Source organism: Heptranchias perlo, chromosome 32 (assembly GCF_035084215.1).
Source record: "Heptranchias perlo isolate sHepPer1 chromosome 32, sHepPer1.hap1, whole genome shotgun sequence".
Classification (NCBI taxonomy): Eukaryota; Metazoa; Chordata; class Chondrichthyes; order Hexanchiformes; family Hexanchidae; genus Heptranchias; species Heptranchias perlo.
In genome coordinates this window covers 13319174-13337573 of record NC_090356.1, presented here as the reverse complement: position 1 = coordinate 13337573, position 18400 = coordinate 13319174, and the positions used below count along the sequence as shown (strand labels likewise).

General features: G+C 39.3%; 1 protein-coding gene across 3 annotated transcripts in view; it reads right to left on the bottom strand.

Moving 5' to 3' along the window:
* The window catches only part of mib2 (MIB E3 ubiquitin protein ligase 2), a 201439-nt gene that overhangs the window by 123754 nt on the left and 59285 nt on the right, over window positions 1-18400 (bottom strand). For 2 of the 3 annotated variants that reach the window (XM_067970398.1, XM_067970397.1), the window contains one exon: window positions 6739-7070. In XM_067970398.1, the coding sequence (XP_067826499.1) occupies window positions 6739-6961 (223 nt within the window). In that variant the 5' untranslated portion in view covers window positions 6962-7070. Of the gene's footprint in view, window positions 1-5898; window positions 5986-6738; window positions 7071-18400 lie in introns of those variants that run through there. The other variant, XM_067970399.1, reaches the window with a different exon arrangement.

The window sequence follows — 18400 nt, the reverse complement described above, 5'->3', positions numbered from 1 at the left end:
ACATTTTAATGAAGATGTAAATTTCCCAAGTTATTTGAAAGTACATCAAGTAGCTTAGGAGGCTTGCCTCTGGGGCAGGTTTACCATGCTCAGCGAAATGTTTAAGTAACTATCTTTGTTTATAAAAAGGTAAAGTGCAGCCAACTTTCCAGAGATTAGGAATGCTGGTTGTGAACTGGTATCATGCTTTGCCCATTGTGGGTTGAATGTTCCAGTGCTGTACAACATTTAGATGAAGAGGACTGAAACCTCAGAGAAAATCTAATGAAACAGCAGTACACTTGTGATTACAGGCAAGAACGTTTATTACTGTCTGATTGAAACCAGCATTGTGGGTATGATTATGTACAGTATTTCATCATCTTTAGACACCAATATTAGAGGTCTGCTGTCTGAAAAAAAAATCATTCAGCCAATGTCATTTTCTATTTAATTTTGTGGCGATCTGTCTGCGGCACCATGGAAGACCAACTATCATGTGGCTTGCTCACAAGCATGGCAAAATAGCAAGAAGGAGACTTATTTTATCAAAGAACAAAAGAATGAAGAATGAAGCAAAGCAAAATGCAATCTCTAATCAGGTGCACTGAAAAGACAATTTTCCCTCACTGCTCTTTGCCAAAGCACACACTGAACCCCAACAATGCAATGCTGTCTGGGTTGCTAGCTCTTGACAAAGTCTGTATCCATATAATTAAGTATCTGTATAATTAACAATTTTACATTTGATGCATGCCTGACATGGCAATGGGTCACGAGAAACTCTCCTCAGTTTCTGGGAGGCACAAAGCATGCTGGATTGGCTCAAATGCCATGTTCACTAAAAAAGCAAACAAACAAAAAAAACTGTAACCCTCACAATCACACACTATGTACTTCACTATCACTCAGAAAGTACCCATTTACCCAAAAAAAATCTCAAAAAATGAGAAAGCCTTTGGATACAGATTTCCATTTGCTCCATTTTTCTCCCACTTGTAGTTCTATCCCCCACCCAAACCATTTTAGTCAGCTGTCTCATGGTTAAATTCTTGCTCAACCTCGATGTCCCAACTCCTCTCATTTTTGCTTGCTAGCCATCACAGTTCTGCTTTCCTCTCGCTCTGGGGAGTCAGGTCTTCCCTTCTAATGTTTTCCATTGGTCCAAGTATCCACTGCCTCAGTACCCTTCAGCAGCAGATTCTTTGGGCCCAGAAGCACATAAGACCTCTGTCAGTCAACATTGGACACTAACGTACAGCCTCAAGCCTGACTTCACTGGAACTAAATGAGATACAATCAGAAAAAGATGGGTGAGAGAAAAAAATGGGGTTAGGAAAGGGGGAAATGGGAATAAATGAGACAGGTTGCAAACCCAAAATGGAATTAGGTTTATTTTCAAAGATTGATGTGCATCAAAGGAGATCATGCTTTTAAACCAAAATGAGTGGATGAAACCCTCAGCAAGCCTGACTCCCGCTGAACTGAAAATTGCAATATGGGTTTTAGAAAACATGACCAAGCACAATTTTTATTGTAACTGTTACTCTACATATTTGCTGGACAGTGACTGCCATTTAAATCACCAAAGTTTTACAGGTAATTATAGAATACGGCTCCTTTTAAGATCATAAATATATCTGTTTAAAGCTTTATTTTATTTTTTTTAAATGAGCCACAAATGACAATAAGCATTTACCAAAACATAAGCAGTCAATCACTTCAACAAGCAAAACACCAACATTATAAAATGCTGCACAAATATTCCAATTAGCCTCTATTATACCACAGTATTCTCATTTCTAATTAACTCTGCAAACAGAAACAAGAAACAAAACAGCAAAAGAAAAGGAAAAAAAGATAGGTGCTCTTAGGACGGGCCCAGTATCTCACATCATGGCCTAGAAATTCGGCCGCACAGTGCCCGTTTCTCGGTCGCTCAACGACCTCCTAAGCCTCCAATACAGAGGGCAGAAACTACACTCATTACAAGCCAGAAAATCGCTGCCCGCCATATTGGTAAGGGTTTGAAAAAAAAAACAGCATGCATTGCCCATGCCTGAAATAGGTGTTAGGCCCCTTGCATATGCCTGTTTGAGGCCCCCACTGCAAGATTGGTTTGCCTGTCGTCAGCCAGAGCCAGCACTCAGGAAAACCAGGCCTATTTGCAGCCCAACAGGTGGATCTTAAAGGGAATGCCTGTTAGGCTGCAATCAACAAGGTAAGTTTTTAAAAATATACTTACCTGAATGTGGGCTGCTGCTCAAAGTCTAACGGTTGCAAGTTCAAACCCTAATGCAGGACTTGAGCACATATATCTAGGATGCATTGATGGAGATGCCATCTTTTGAAAGAGACATTAAACAGAGGCTGAGTCCACATGTTCAGTGGATATAAAAGATCTCGTAGCACTTGACTAGGTTTTGGATTTCTTTTACTTTAAGCTGGTCTCCTGAATTGTAAGTGCTACTGATCACCGTACTTCTGTTTTACATGAGAAGTCCTCAATCTTCATCCCTTTGACCCACCTCCAGTTACATTAAACCCTGAGAGCATCTGTAGCCCCCGTCTGAACAAAGTAAAGGCACTTATCAAAAATAAGCAAGGTAATAAGGGATACCAAAATCTCACCTTCCAACCAGGTCTTAGCGCTCTTCCTCTTGATTTGTTTTTCCCTTCCCACTTCAACAACCTAAAGTCATGAGGTACTTCATCCCCATTATAGTCCCTATATTATATTAAATAGCTACTACGTTGAGCCACCAGCCCTCACCCTATGCCACCATCCTTTGCACATTTTTATTCAAAGCAATTGTCTCACTGAGCCTGTCTCTTTCCAAATATAAATCTTGCCTTCTTTTTATAGAACTAATCCCGCAACTCATTAAGCTACCTAATTCTCACTTGGCATCCTTTCAACTTCATTCCATATTATAAACCTCTCTCTTATGTATCTGCTTTGTAATGGAGTTGGCTTCATGGCATCTCTCAGAAACAGAACTCCTTCCCTTTGAAGCTGAATCCACTTGATCAGGAAAATTGTTCTGGAACTTTACCACATGATCCAATTTTTCACCAAGTACTTATCCAACTCCCTCTTGAATTTGCTGATACAATCAGCCTCCACGGCCTCCCTAGGCAGTCCATTCCATACATTCCCCACCCTCTGCGTAAAGTAATTAAATCTAAACTTTCACCCTCCCTCTTCTACATTTAAGACTATGCCCTCTTATAAATTTCTTGATTCTATCAAACTGAGTTATATGACATGATTGGAAAGATCTTCAAATGATCTTTTGGTCATCTTTTTCCCTTGTTGCTCAAGGAGCTGCAATCTGTCCTGAAATGTAATCATTTTTAAAAATACTGCACGTGGTCCCGACAAGGATCAAAATGCCCACAAAATTTCCATCTTCAGAAATTCTGATAGTCCCACAAGCCTGGACAGGATAACCTGGCAAAAGTAGATTATATTCTTCCTCTCCACTTTCTACAACAAACCAATTAGGCAGAAATTATCAAATTGTCTGACTTATATTATTGGTTATTGCCTTCTTGCTCTTCCGAACCTCTACCCGTTTCAAGGTAGAATCTTCCAGTCTAGATAGCCTCTCCTCCAACTCTGCAGCCATGGCTCTATTTTAGATCCATTCTTGTCTGAGTATCATCTACACGGTGATTGATGCAGTTTTTTTTATGTCTGCTTGTTCGCTCAGAACCAAATGCCAGTGTAAAGGAGGGGCAGATTCCAGTGAACCGCTGCTGTCAATGATGACGGGGCATCTTGGGTTGTTGAGAACTCGAATTATTCTAATTGGTTTCCCCATTGCTTTACTTAGTGTTCAAATGATGTAGGAGGTTTCATCAGGGAGTATGGCCAATTTCCTCAGATCAAGCTGCCTGTGGGTTTAGAGATGGCTTCATGGAGAACAAGCAAGTACTTCATCACCTTCCTACCTTTTTTCCTACCTCCATTTTTCTATTTGCTCAGTCACACTTTCTAATTTTCTCTTCTTGACTTCTTTATTCTCTCCTCTTTTTCCCTCCTGCAATTCCTTCCCTGTCTCATTTTGCTGTCTTAAAATTGCTTTTATATTGTTCTTGTGCCGTTGGTTCGCAACGCGTAGGTCTTATGCATCCAGAGGAAAATACAAGCTAAGCACACTCAATGACTTGATGTCAGCAAGTAGGCGCAAATGGCATTTCACTCTAAATGACAACATGCATCAATACTTTGCATAAGTCCACTCATTAAACTGTCACAGCTAGTCTGTTCACGTGTGATTTACCGGGAGCCACTTTGCAGCTGGTTCGCATGAAGGCCAGCTGCACTATTGGAATGCAAGTTCACAATGGTGCCACATTTAGATCCTGCAATACGAAAAAGGCCGAAATCCCTATTTTATAACAGGAATATGAGCTCAAATTCCACTGGAAGACCTCACCTTGAGGCTCTAAGGAAAAATAAAGCCAGCACCACAAGGACGACCTAATGGTGGTAATGATGCGGCAATGACGCTGGTTGGTCCAAAGAGACCAAAGAGTGCAGCAACTGCAGTTGCCAGAGGCAAAAAAGAGTCCTGATTGTTCCAACCACAGGCTGCAGCCTTTAAGACAGCAGGTTCACACCTCTCTCCATAGCTCAATGAACCCACACTGCACATCATACCTTACCCACATCATACTCTTTTGCAAGATCCATTAGGTTAATATGTTAAGTCACAATGTAATTATATAGTAGGATAATTTAGCAGCACATAGTGCATTAATTAGCAGATTAATTGATTATGCATCTGCAAGTTTCTTGAAACAGTCCTTCTCATTATTTGTTGACAGTCAAGAAACCAAACAATGTCTAATAGAGCTCCTCGCCTTACTGAGGACATGTTGGTCCATCAATGAGGCACCATTACTCTTCCAGTGCTGAGAAATGCACCGACCTACAATCACTCCCATACAGGATTATATGGCTAGTGCATGCTGTATGACAATATTGTAGAACTGCCTATTATTGATTAGACAAATGAAAACAATTATCAATGGGGTGAATGGTTATTAGGTACCCACGTGGGCAGCTGCTTCACAAAATTCATGAAAGGGTCTGCAACAGGACTTGGAAAACATTATTCCATTGTTTGAATAGGCTTATAATTACAGGCTTTTGTCTTTCACCAAAAAGAATTGGCATGGATTCAGCTTAGACTGAAAATGTTCAAGGTAACTGAACAATTCTTTTAAGCTTTTCTGATCTTTCAGATGGCTTATATGAATCGTTAATGAGGTGAAGTGAATTTCACTCTGCAGTTGCGATGATTAATGAAAGCTCGCTGCTCCATAAACTGCAATTTCAGTCAGCTTCACATCTAAATTTTTTTTTTAATGGCACAGTAACCCTCCTTTACCACAATGTAACAGATATATTACTTTTTTTTTATTGTTGTGAGAGATGTTCTTCCCATTTCAGGCATCAAACACTCCCACAGGCTGTCACTGGCTGTTCATAGCATCTCTCAATATATGGAGAATTTACAATAAATTTACTCCAGTTACAAAATCTGGATTATTTTTGTTGAATAATTTAAACTGTTTTTAATTATGAGTTTGCACTGTTCTTTATATTACACTCTGATCTGTCCAGTTTTTAAGCATTTTATCTGTGGCCTCCTAGCTCTGCAACTGACAGGCAGATAAAATAGCCAACGTCCAACTAAACTAGCATGAATTGGCGAAATTAACAACATCACAAAGTCTTTTTAACACAATATTATGTTTGCATGACAATCACTCCAATAAACTGAAACAGATTGTTTTATTCATAATTTGAGACAGCATGTTGGATCAGGCACTATGCAAGGACATAGAGATTAACTTGTATTAATTTGATATGCTAAACTCTAATAGAGATAGAATGTCACTTACAACTTGGTGGCTGTTCTACTTAAAGCTCTAAGTACAGCAGCTGAATTCTAATATTGGTCCTTTTTGACAAATCATCTCGTTGCAGTAATTCAACAGCCTCAATAATGTCTTGCAGAGAGGTGAAACCTTGATAACAAAAGTGAATAAGCTCCTTGCCATAAAACTGTATTAATTTCTTAGGAGCATTCACATATCAGGCATTCAGAGCAGAATATTAGTAAACATGCTTTTTTTTTTAAAAACTGTGGAATATTCTCAAAAGTGTAAAAGGTTGAATACTATTAATGCTTTTAATTTCCTGTGTTTTTGTAGATGGCCATTTATGAAATGGATTTGAAACATAGCAAAATATATAACCCAAGCAAAAAGATATTCACTTAACAAAAATTAGTCAATTAACAGGCGTGCAGGCAAAGTGGTTTAGCTTTTTCATTTTCTATTCATTGAACACAAATATTCACTAATTAAATATTCACTTAAGTGGAGCAGACTGCAGTGAAAGACATGCCATGGCTTGTATTTATGCTTATTTTGTTTTACAATATCCTAACACAATCTCTGAAGATGTATTTCTTAAAATATGAAAATGTACAAGTTTGTATAATCTCTTGGATTGGCAATTTGACAGGACATCCTATTACATGGAGCTAGCCAACACTTCCTCCCTCTCATTGAGCAATAAATACACTTCCTTCAGCTGACCCAATGAATTATTGCTGTTCACAGATGTGTGGACTGAATGGTCGTTAGAGGGGGAGGGGAAGCTAAAGATGAGCAGCTGAACAATAAATCAGTCAGAAGTTGATGACGGAACAGGTGAAGAACTGTAGAAAAACTTACCAATCTGTGCATTGTCATAGAGAAGCAGATCATAAGCTCCTTGGTAACCGGTTCGGTAATTTGTTCTGGTTCCACAATCCCATTGCACCACCACAGTTTTATCTGGTGTCGTAGTGCTGCCTTGACGGCCAATCTCTACCACTGTACCGACATGTCCTTCCCCATCATCCTGGTTTCCCCATTTCCAGTCCAAGCCACGCACAACACGCATGCCCACTTCCATAGTGGCAATTCGGTGACTGGTGATTTTTCAGTCCGTTAAATAATAAATTCAATGCAGTCTATTCTAGTGAGAAAAGATGCCTCAAAGAACCTCCAGGCTCCTAGGACACCTGAGGAAGGAAAAAAAAGTCAATTAAACATTCTTCATCAATCAAGAATAAATGTATTGCACTCTGCATGTATATTCCTCTTAGCTGCAACAAACCGTAAATCGTGACAATTTACAGTGCCTCTATTGAATCTCGTAGGATTTGTGAGCGTAAGTTTGCATAAATACTAGATTTTTCAAAGAAAATACATTAGAAACTGCCTTTCATCATTCTTCAAAGCTTGACAGATCCACTAGTACTCTGGGACTTTGAAGGGAATAATGACGGAATTGCTTCACAACACACAATTTCAACCATCACTGTAAGAACATCCTGTTACAAAAAGTAAAATGCCAGCTCTAACATACAAGTGTTGTGTTTTAATAAAAAAGGTCAAGTCGGTTCAAAGAAACACTTTGGGTATTACTGTTGTAAGTTACTGCTGCTTACTTTATAATAACCTGATTCACACAAACGGCTAACATTGGAATGTCATGTTATACAGTGGAACCTCCATTATCCACTATAATGGAGAGAACCTGTTTGGTGGACATTGGAAACTGACAGATCATCAAATGTTTCCCAAATTTTTCTCATATGTATGTTGCAGCAATACCCCAGGCAAAGGAATAAAGACAAGTACAAAAGTAACATAATGTAGCTTTATTTACCCAAAAAGGTGATAAAATACAAACAGAATAAAGATCTATAATTAAGGCAATGTTGTCACACTGTGACAATTCTGGCAGATAATATATTGGTATAATGGAGATTCCACTATTGTCAATTCAGAGCAATGTTCTTTATAACTTCAGCAATTTAATGCACAGCAGTGTATGGGGTAATATTCAATTCAAGTAGCCATTAGCCACACAGTGAGCTTCTGATCTCAGAAGAAATGTCCAGACACTTCCTCACAGGAAGGGAGGGAAATTTATTTATTACTTTTAAATCAGCAACCGAGTCCCGAGGGTTCTCCTGGCTGCCAATTACAGAACATTGATGGAGGCCTGGAAACAGGTTGCCTGCCACCTTCACAACGGAGGAATGATGTGGCACATACAGGAGGGAAGAGAAAAAAGTAATTGAAAAATATATTTGAAATTAAATAACAATTACCAAGTTCAGAGATACAGCAAATTAAAGCTAAACATCATCTCAACTAGAATGTAATTAGATTTTCCATCTCTATTTTGCATTTTCACTAGTACATAAAATACAATTCCTGATCACATCACATGAAAATGAGCTGCTGAAATAGCAACAACTAGTGTAATGCTGTTAAATATGATGTAGAAACAAACAAGATATTCCAACTATCTTGGTACAATGAAAACAAACCTTATGAGCCCTTAATCTAGGCTACACTCCTTCCCCATTTTTTTAATACCATGTCAGATGACTGACTTGCGTAACAAGATTACTGAAGATTTATTCCTTGTACTGTTAAGCAAGACTTCAGCACATCCATTTTGTAAGTGCCTGCACTGTCACAGCAGTCAGGGTTGACGCTCTCTAATTTCCCCACTCTCTCCAGGAGAGTGAACCCATGGCCGACTGCTCCATGGTAAAGCATGTTGTACCATGCTTGCATCATTAGTACATTGCATTGTGTACAAAAGCATGGAATAGAAACCACGTTGCCTGGAGTGCACAACAAAAAAATGGCACACCTAGGGATAGAGATTATGGTGTTAATCTTCAACTTCTGCCCAAATCAGGCGCGAAGTCAGCGAGTGGCCATGCTGCCCGCATTTGGGGTTATTTGAACAAAGCTTCGGATGCCAAACAGGCATTTCGCTGCAGTTCACCAGCTGTTCGAGGGTGAGAAATCAGGCGGCTCTTACACTGAGCCAGCTGGCAGATCGGGCCTAGGACAGGCGAAGGCAATACTGGCCCCACAAAAATAAAAGAAAAAGAATTTGGGGTTCTTGTGTGGAGTGGCCACTGCCGGTCCCTTTAAGGACAACTGGTTAGGCCACTCACCTAGTACAAATGGGCAAGAGCATGCACGGTGCACATGCCATCTATTTGTACTTCAAAATTGCAATCAGGGTCCTACAATGGCAGTGGCTGCATGCAGAGACCAGCCCTACGGTTCGCCTGCCACAAAGAAGGGAAGTAACTTACCTGATGACCCACATTAAAAGGTCCCAATCGTCGCTTCTGACCCCACCCTCCCCCAACACCACTGCTCCGGACCACAGATCTCCCCTCTGTTCCTGACCCAATCCCCAGGACCCCAGACACCCGTGATCCCCAACAACACTTGTATGTTAATCAGTCAGTTGCCATACACTACCAATCAAATTGCAACAAGTGAGAAGTTGCCATTTCAACAAAGAATCAAATTGTTCCAAAATACTCATGGGACTCGTGAACAGAATCCAATCTACCATTGGTGAAGACCCTAACTAAACAGGACAATAATGTCAGCTCGATAAATCAGTCCTACTGGAAGGTCAGCATGACTGCTGGAGTCTTAATCTTGTTTGTACTTTTCCACACTGAAAATATGATGCTCCAAGTTTCAACTGGCAGCAGAAGTTTGCAAATTGTGTCAACTCAGGGCACCAAATTGATATTGTAACTAAACAGATCATTCACAATGCTAAAAGTAGTGCTGTCGATTTCCACTCATGCAGAAAATAGATGGAATTTGTGGATTTTCAAACAATCTCTGCAATTCAGAAGCTTCCTTTGAATTTCTAGCTTACATCCCACAAACAACACCACCTCCACCACACATGCCTCCAATCAGATTGAATAAGTCAAGTGTCATGACCTTTTCACTACCGAGATATCCTGAAAATAAACTGTGTGACATGGCGCTATACTATTCAGAAGCCATTGTGCAGCACCTAGCTCTGTAGGAACTCCCACTACGAAACTGGCAAAGAATCACAAGTGAGAGCCTTTCTCCTTCCCAGTTTTCATGGAGGCCACGGAAAAGACTGTTTCCGTCCAAGCAAAAAATTGTCCCAAATGGATGGAAATTCACCAGCTTTGCAAATGTTTAACAAGCGAAGAAAGGACTGGCAACCTAAAGCATAGAACTCCCAATATGAGGCGGCAGGTACGGCAGGTTTGACTGACATTAAATTTGGTTACCTCTACACTAAATTTTGACAGTTGTCTCAGATACCCAAGCATACCAGAGAGCTGAATCATGGAAAAGTGAGGGGAAGTCAGGAAACATATTCTACCCCGCAGAGTGCATCCATTAGCCGATACAGAGCCGATAACCATAGAGAGGCCAACCATAATCCCACTACCTGGCTTGAATATGATGAATGGATGTGGGACGACAAGGAAAAGAAGTTAACTGAAAGCTTAATTTTAAATAAAACCTACAGAGTAAGCCCGGAAATCAATTAAATTAAAAGAGAATAGTAAAAAGCAAAGCAGTCCTGGGAACTGAGACATAGCCAGACATTTGTGCCAATATTCACTGTGTCAAGTGTGGAGGCCCTTACTCCAAGGGCAGATCATTAGACCCAGAGAAATCTTAGGCCTCAAGTGTTTCAGAACAATGGAAGCCAGTTGTTTGCATCACAGGGTGCTGCCAACAGGAACATAATAAACTTAAGGAGTTATACAGTACCTCTAACGTAGCAAAATGTCCCAAAGGTACAGAATTTGGGAAACGGTTAGAGCAGATGACCAAAGGGAAGATCAAAGAGATGGCCTTTGAAGGTAGCAGGTATGGGGCAAGATTGAGGTGTTTAGAATGAGAATTCTAGCTTGCTAGTGACATGAAGGCTGAAGGCTATACGATCATTGGTGGGGTAAAGGGAAGGACAACAGTCCAGCACAGTAAAGTAAAAGTAACTTTAGTGATGAGAAAAAGACACACATGTTAAACATCAACAGTACAATGTTAACTTTATTCTACAGTTTTGCTTCTAAACAAATCATGGAATATTTACTACACTGCAGACCAGCAACTGGTCTCCATGCAGTACATTCCCCACAATATATTTAGAAGCACACATGTGTAAGCTTCATGTAGAATAAAATTATCTCCAAGTGATAACTGGCAGCATTTATTTGTCTCTGTCTGTTCCCTTCTCCCATTCTGAAGATGTACAATTATCACCAACCAGAGAACAAAATTATGTCACTTCCAAATATTTAATTGACAAATTAGCAATAAAATACAATACTGCTGCTATGGATAGAAATTCAGAATAGTTATTTTATGATAAGCAATTGATTGTCTGTGATTGGTACAGAACTGCACAAAAGGGCCCATACAGCAACCAAAGATCAGCTTTCTGTGCAAGTTCAATATATTTTGGTTTCAATTTCACAATAAAGAGAGATATAGCTTGGAAATTGTGAGTGATGTTATCGCACAAACATTTGATGCACTCGTTTCAAATTCCCCTCCTGCTACTTTAACATAGCTGTTACTTTAAATGGGTTAACGCTTCCATTAGATACTAGAGAGTGGGGAATTTGATATGAACATGCTAAGTGTTTTCACAATAAACGTCACTAACATTGTTTACATGATAGACATCACTTACAATAATTTCCAGGCTTAAACAGGGAGATCAATGTACATTTATTTACTAAACAATATTTCTTAAACCTGGAAGGGCAGTTAGTGTTTGTTTTTTCAGAATTTGCTTTCTGCTTTTGGCCTACAGCCTTCATGGACATTACTGAGTACTAAATATAAATTTGTGATTACAAAAACAACTGTAAAACCTGTTATTTTCATGGAGATTTTCATTTTAATTTCACAAACTGTAAAGAAAGTAAAATCCACAAGAATATAATTCCAGTGAAAATAATACAAGCCATTTACACAGCACATGGTGTTAGATAATAAAATTTAAAAATATCACTCAAGAGTTCTTAAAATGTATATCTCATCCCGAAAGAAGTCATTTGGTAAAGATTTATACAGTATTTATCTTCGGGAGAAAATGGACTTTTATTTTAGGTTTTGCAAATTGCATGTCTTGGTTTGCAAGAGCACTTTTTGATCAGTACTAGAAAGTAGCAAACTGCCAATTAGACCCATATTAAGGAAAGAACCATTAATAATTAAACATTTGCTCTAAAGATAATTTTTAGAAATGGGTATGATGCACAAAACCATCATTTTTTATAAATTATCTGGTCACAGCAGCACTGCAAAATTAGAGATTCTGAATATGCACACAGACCACAAACTTCTGAACTAACTGCAGTATTTACCCTGTTTGCTACCTAATGGGGATAATATTCTGCAAATAAAATGTCACTATCTTTTGTTGTAGATAAGTTCCACTGCATTATTAGATAAATATTTGAAGCAAAGGAAGCTACAGAGCTATAGAGAGACAGCAGAGCAGTGAGATTGGTTTTGGATTGCTCTAGCAAAGGGCTGGCACAAACTTGATGGGCCAAATGGCCTCCGCGGTGTAAACTTTTATGATTCCGTCATACCTTGTTTTTAATGGTTTACAGAATACATGGTGTGATGTGATAGGCAATGCACATTGGAGTGCTTTTGAAATACCCTGGCTGTTTGAAAAGCTAACAAGCTCATACACTCAGGAAGACTGTGTTCAGTCCTTTTACTTCTGGTGTAGCTCAATCAATAGGGATTACACTGGGTGCTTCCATACACATGCAAACACCTGTCCGACTCGTCAGTCGATTATTCAACCTCTCGCTAGCTGGTTACTAAACATCCGACTAAACATTCCTCCATGTAATTAAATTGTTATTAGAGCCTGCCTTTTTTTCCCCCAATTGTCCCTTAAACATGCACTCAAAAACATAAACAAAAATAATTTTAAATAAAAATACAATTACCATTAAATTCTGGCATATATTCTTAAGGCTTGCAACAATAACAAACTTCCATTCAAATAGCGTGTTTAACATAGAAAAGCGTCCCGAGGCTGAATCAGAAAAAAATGGACGCCAAGCCAAAGGGGGAGGTTATTGGGAGGGGTGATCAAAAGCTTGGTCAAAAAGGTGCGTATGAAGGAAGTTCCTAAAGGAGAGAGGTGTAGAAAGGCGGAGGGTTTAGGAAAGGAATTCTATAGAGTAGGGCATAGATAGCTGAAGGCAAAGGGAGAAGGGGAGGGGGGATTCACAAAAGAGCAGAGTTAGAGTACAGGCAGGAGTTTGGAGGACGGCACTCTATGCAACCTGTCCTCATAATTTAACTTATGCCCCAGTATCATTTTGGTGAATCTGCACTGCACCCCCTCCAGGGCCAACACATCCTTCCTGAGGTGCAGTGCCCAGAAGTGAACGGAGTACTCCAGATGCGGTATAAACAGAGCTCTGTACAGCTTAACATAATTTCTAACCCTTTGTATTCCAGCCCCCTTGAGATAAATGCTAACATTCCATTAGCCTTTTAAATTATTTTTTGCACCTGTCCACTTGTTTTTTTTTTAAAAAGTGATTTCTGTACCTGGACCCCTAAATCTCTCTGCTCATCCACAGTTCCTAGCTTTTCACCATTTAGAAAATATTCTGATCTATCCATCTTAAGTAGAAAGTGGATGACCTCACACTTCCCCACATTGAAACCCATCTGCCACAGTTTTCCCAGTCACTTAATCTATCAATGTACCTTTGCAACTTTCTGCTCCCATCCACACTACTTACTGTGCTACCTAACTTAATGTTGTTAGCAAACTTGGCTATACATCACATAGAAATAAAGATTGCAAATCCCATGAAACTGGTTTGGTTATATGTTTATGGTAGGGGAAGTGGGGCTCTAGTGTTAAATGAGTAGCTGGGACACTCTGGCCCAATTGGCCTGATCAGATAGGAAGAATTTGAATTAGTATTTGGTTTGGAGGCCATTGAAAGATTTGATACCCAAGTAGTCCATAATTTGTGACAGCCTCTTGATGCCCTTAACATGGCTTGAAACGCCCCATCCAAATGCAAGAGCCACACCACATAGAAGATACCATTGATAGTCCTCCAAGATTGTGAAAGTGTCAGCATACATCTCTCCAGGGCAGCTCAAGCAAGAAGATGTAATGGGATGAGAGGAATGCTTTGGATGTGGAAAAATGCAGCAAGTATGCTAGAGCCCCTTCACTACCCAGGAGTGGTCTAGAAGGGCATTTATCAATGACACTATTATCTGGATTTGTCTTGCCAGTAATAGTAACGTGAGCTTCAGAGGTTGATGTTTCCAATTTTGCATAGCTTTTTGCTACTAATGGTGGATTTATTGTTCTTCAAGATGAACCTGTTTATCTACGTCGGTGAAAAAGGTTTGTTGGGGGGAGGGGGGGGGGACTGATTTGGAGCATCTGAAGCAAGTATAGCGGCCGGTTCATTTTAAGATCACTAATTCTCCCTAGCAGGGAGACTGGGAGGGGTGTCCAGCAGAATGCATCCTCCCAGAGCCCTGAAGAAACCCAGAAAGTTGCCCTTCTAATCACTGCCAAACTCAATGAGTGATTCACTGAGACAGTATTCATTTAAGGGGTGTATATCGCAGGATTACAATGCTTTTTACAATAATGTGCATTTCGGCCATAAAGAGCTTAATGGGATATATTATTTAGTGATTAATGCACTTCAACATTAGGTGCCCCAGACAATCCAAGTGAAGCCATACCTCCAAATTAAGGATTCAAAGGTCTATACACAGTCAGATAAGACAAGGAAAGAGTTAATTGAACTATAGATTTGTACACGGGAAAAATAGTCATCTGCAACTCTATTTGACAAAAGAATGGTTATCTAGCAACTTCACGTGACTTTTAATCACACAGCTAGTGATTGAACTCTCCCAAGAGATATTGCATTACAACACCATGTGACCGAAATAGAGAACTGTGGACTACGGAACTCAGCCCAACACAGGATAAATTTTTACTTTTTTTTGTGCAACCTGTTATTTTTAGAGCCTGTGACATTATCTGTCACCAGCTGCATACTCCATATGCTTCGACGTTAAATTTTAGTCCATTCTGAGCCGACACAGTGCATAATGAAATATTCTCTAAAAAAAATCATACTGTGCAAAATGTGTGTAAATAACTCTTTGAAGGGACTATACAGTGTGTAAGTCAAAATGATAGGTACTTATCTTAGGTCATTAGTGTAAATCAAATCACTCTAAGATCAATAGAAGACAAATTTAAACCTTAGTGAGCAAATGCTTCTTAAAGAGCACAGGTCGAAGCTGTTCTCACTCAAATCGGAGCACCAACTATTTCTTATTATAGTCAGAGATCTGCTGGGGAAACGAATCCACAAAAGAAAAACTACCCAGGATTAGGTGTGCCAACCTGAGGAGCCCAGCCCTGTGATACAATATCCTGGTCCATGTAGATCCTAAATTTTTGGCTCAGCTTCATCCTACAAACCACATGGCTCATTGCCTTGGAACTCTACTTTTGGACCATAATATAAATTGACTCGCGAGAACTATACAAACCAATTTGTAAAGGAGAATGATTGTGCAGAAACAAAGTCAATGAGTTAGTGTTTTTTTTAAATACACTTTAGCCAAGAAGAGAAAAAAAAATCAGCCAGGGAAGAACAAAAGGACAAAATTGGTCTTGGTGATCATCCTCATGCACTCCGGTGAAATAGCTGGCCAGTGCTCAGTGCCTAGGTTTATCAGTAAAGAATGACTACCTGGGTGAGTTACAGAAGGGGTGCCAGCATCCCTGGAACTGTACTCCAGCACCACCCATTACCTTCTAGACAAAAGAATAGAAAAGGTAAGGCAAACTAGAAGAGAAAAAAAAAGTTTATCACAAGAAAGTCAAGAATTAAAATCTGACTGTTCAGCTCATTCCATTAATCCACACAATTATAGATTCAGAACCTCAAGCTCGGATCAGCTTTACTGATCCAATAGGGTAGACTTTCCAGCCCTGATGCTGAATCAATGGGACGAGGGTGTTGTGAGGTTTTAGCTCACACACAATAGGAACAGTTGACCTCAACAGATCTTCCACGGTTGGCCTAATGATATATGTAAAGTGAGTGGTCATCCTGTATTGGGCCTCCAACCAGGAGCTTGCCAAAGGAGCAGCAGGAATTCCTCTGCAGCAGCAGCTCTTACAGGTCTGTAGCTACCAGTTTAAAAAAAAGGTGATTACTGTGCACAGACAGAAATTTGAAATCTGCTAAGAAATCTTGTTCAAAGAATAATGCAAAAGGCACAAAGAGCACTGCTGTTCAATGAAACAGCCATTGAGCTGCTCTCTTTCAAGCAATTGCCCTGTTTGGGCAGAAGGGCACCCTCCACAAATAACAGTGACCCACACATTTCACAAGAGACCACTCTAGCACTCACCCCTAATGGACGATCACATTCAGCGGGGATTAAGTGAAGGAGGTTCCTGTCCAATTTCCCAGCCCACACTCATACATTCTGCACCAGCTGGATCCAGCCCATCAACTCAAAAAAAGAGCCCAATATGTCTACTTTCTGATAAAGTCTTTCTGATAGTTATGTTCATCACAAGTGTTACTATTGTTATCAAGTTAAGTGTTATCAATTGCTAAATTTAAATCTGAAATAGATAGGTTTTTGGCAACCAAAGGTATTAAGGGATATGGGCCAAAGGCAGATATATGGAGTTAGATCACAGTTCAGCCATGATCTTATCAAATAGCAGAGCAGGCATGAGGGGCTGAATGGCCTACTCCTGTTCCTATTGTTCTTGTAGTTCAACTCAGATTATTAGAATTACTTAATTTAAATTTCTGTTTTCCAATTTTGTTTCTTTTTCTATCCTATTGTATATTTTATTTTTTTCCTTCATCACCTTATTTTCTTTTTTAGTTTTTACAGGTATGATTTCTGCTTACCTTCTTCCTTACTCCTGTGTTCGCAACATATACCACACGTATCAAGAAGGATGAACAGAAGCTGTCCAGTACCCAGCAGGAAACAATGGTACATGAACTGCAGCACTTCTTGTAGATACACTGAGGTTCACCCCAAGGTCTGAAATTTGTTGTTTTATTATTTATTTTGAACTAAATAACTTTAAAGTACAATTTAGGTGCTCAACAAAGACCTTAAAGAAAAAGAAAATGACTGTTTGTCATTGAGTAGATCATCACCTTATTGTTTATTCAAGCAAACTAAATAATAAAGTTCTAAAAAAATATTTACACAATGTCACCTTCAACCCTCCTGCTACACTGGTTCATGGATTTAAACATGATAATGATCACACGATTAATGCTCTCCACTACACGTTAACATTACAGAGTCACTGCAACCACAGAAGTATATGTTAATAAAAAGGCTACTAATGAACAACTATTTGATAGATCTGGAATTCTCCAATTAAGTCCATTAGACTAATTTGGGTAATGGAGCTCTATTTTCTATTGAACCATACTATCTAAAGGGCACCTAGTAAGTAATAAGGGAAAACAAAAATCAAGGTTTACCAAGTAAATGCAGAGTGTAGAGTTTCATCAACAATATGTAAGTTTACAAGTAAAAAATGTGCAATGAGACAGTATTTTCTTTAGACTACAAGGTCTGGATTTATAGAGCTTTTAATCACGTCTCAGAAACATCGCAAAGTCCTTCCCACATGATGATTTACTTTGAAATGTGGTTACTGTTATGTAGACAAATGTGGCAGTCATTTTGTGCACAAGATGCCATAAACAAGAGCAGAGCAAGTGATGTATTTTTAGTGATATTGATTCAGGAAGGAAATGTTGGCCAAAACATGAGAAGTTCCTGCTCTTCTTCAAATCATGCCATGCGATCTTTAAAGTCTACCTGAACCACCAGAACCAGTAGACGGATCTCAGTTTAATGTCTCATCCAAAGACCAACACGTCTAACAATGCAGTACTCCCTCAGTACTGAACTGAATTGTGGTCCAAGATTATGTGCCCAATTCATAGCATGAGGCTTGAACCCACAACGTTTTGACCCAGAAGTAAGATTCCTACCTAATTAGCCAAGCTGATCTTAGTGCACTAAATCCAGCATCAAGTCACCTTTTGAATTACCTCTACTGTAACAAATATGAGTATTCCTATTGAACTGAAGTGACTTTGTTTTCGAATGGCACTGTGATCTTTTACTACTCGTGTGGCTAAATATTTTTGGTTTATTTGTGGTGAATTATTTTCAAACCTACAGCATTTTTTACTCCTAAAATCATGCAATGCATCACATGACACAAGCATGTGAAAACTAATTCACGGCAGCCTTTCAAATGGTCATCTGTTGTGCTGACCATAAATAATGGACAACAATATGTTACTCAGCTTCAGAGCAGCAAAAACAGTTAACTATACTCTTCCAGCCTAGACCTCAAATCACTATGTGCGATAGAATCTAAACAAAAAGCCTTATACAATAGCAAATCTTA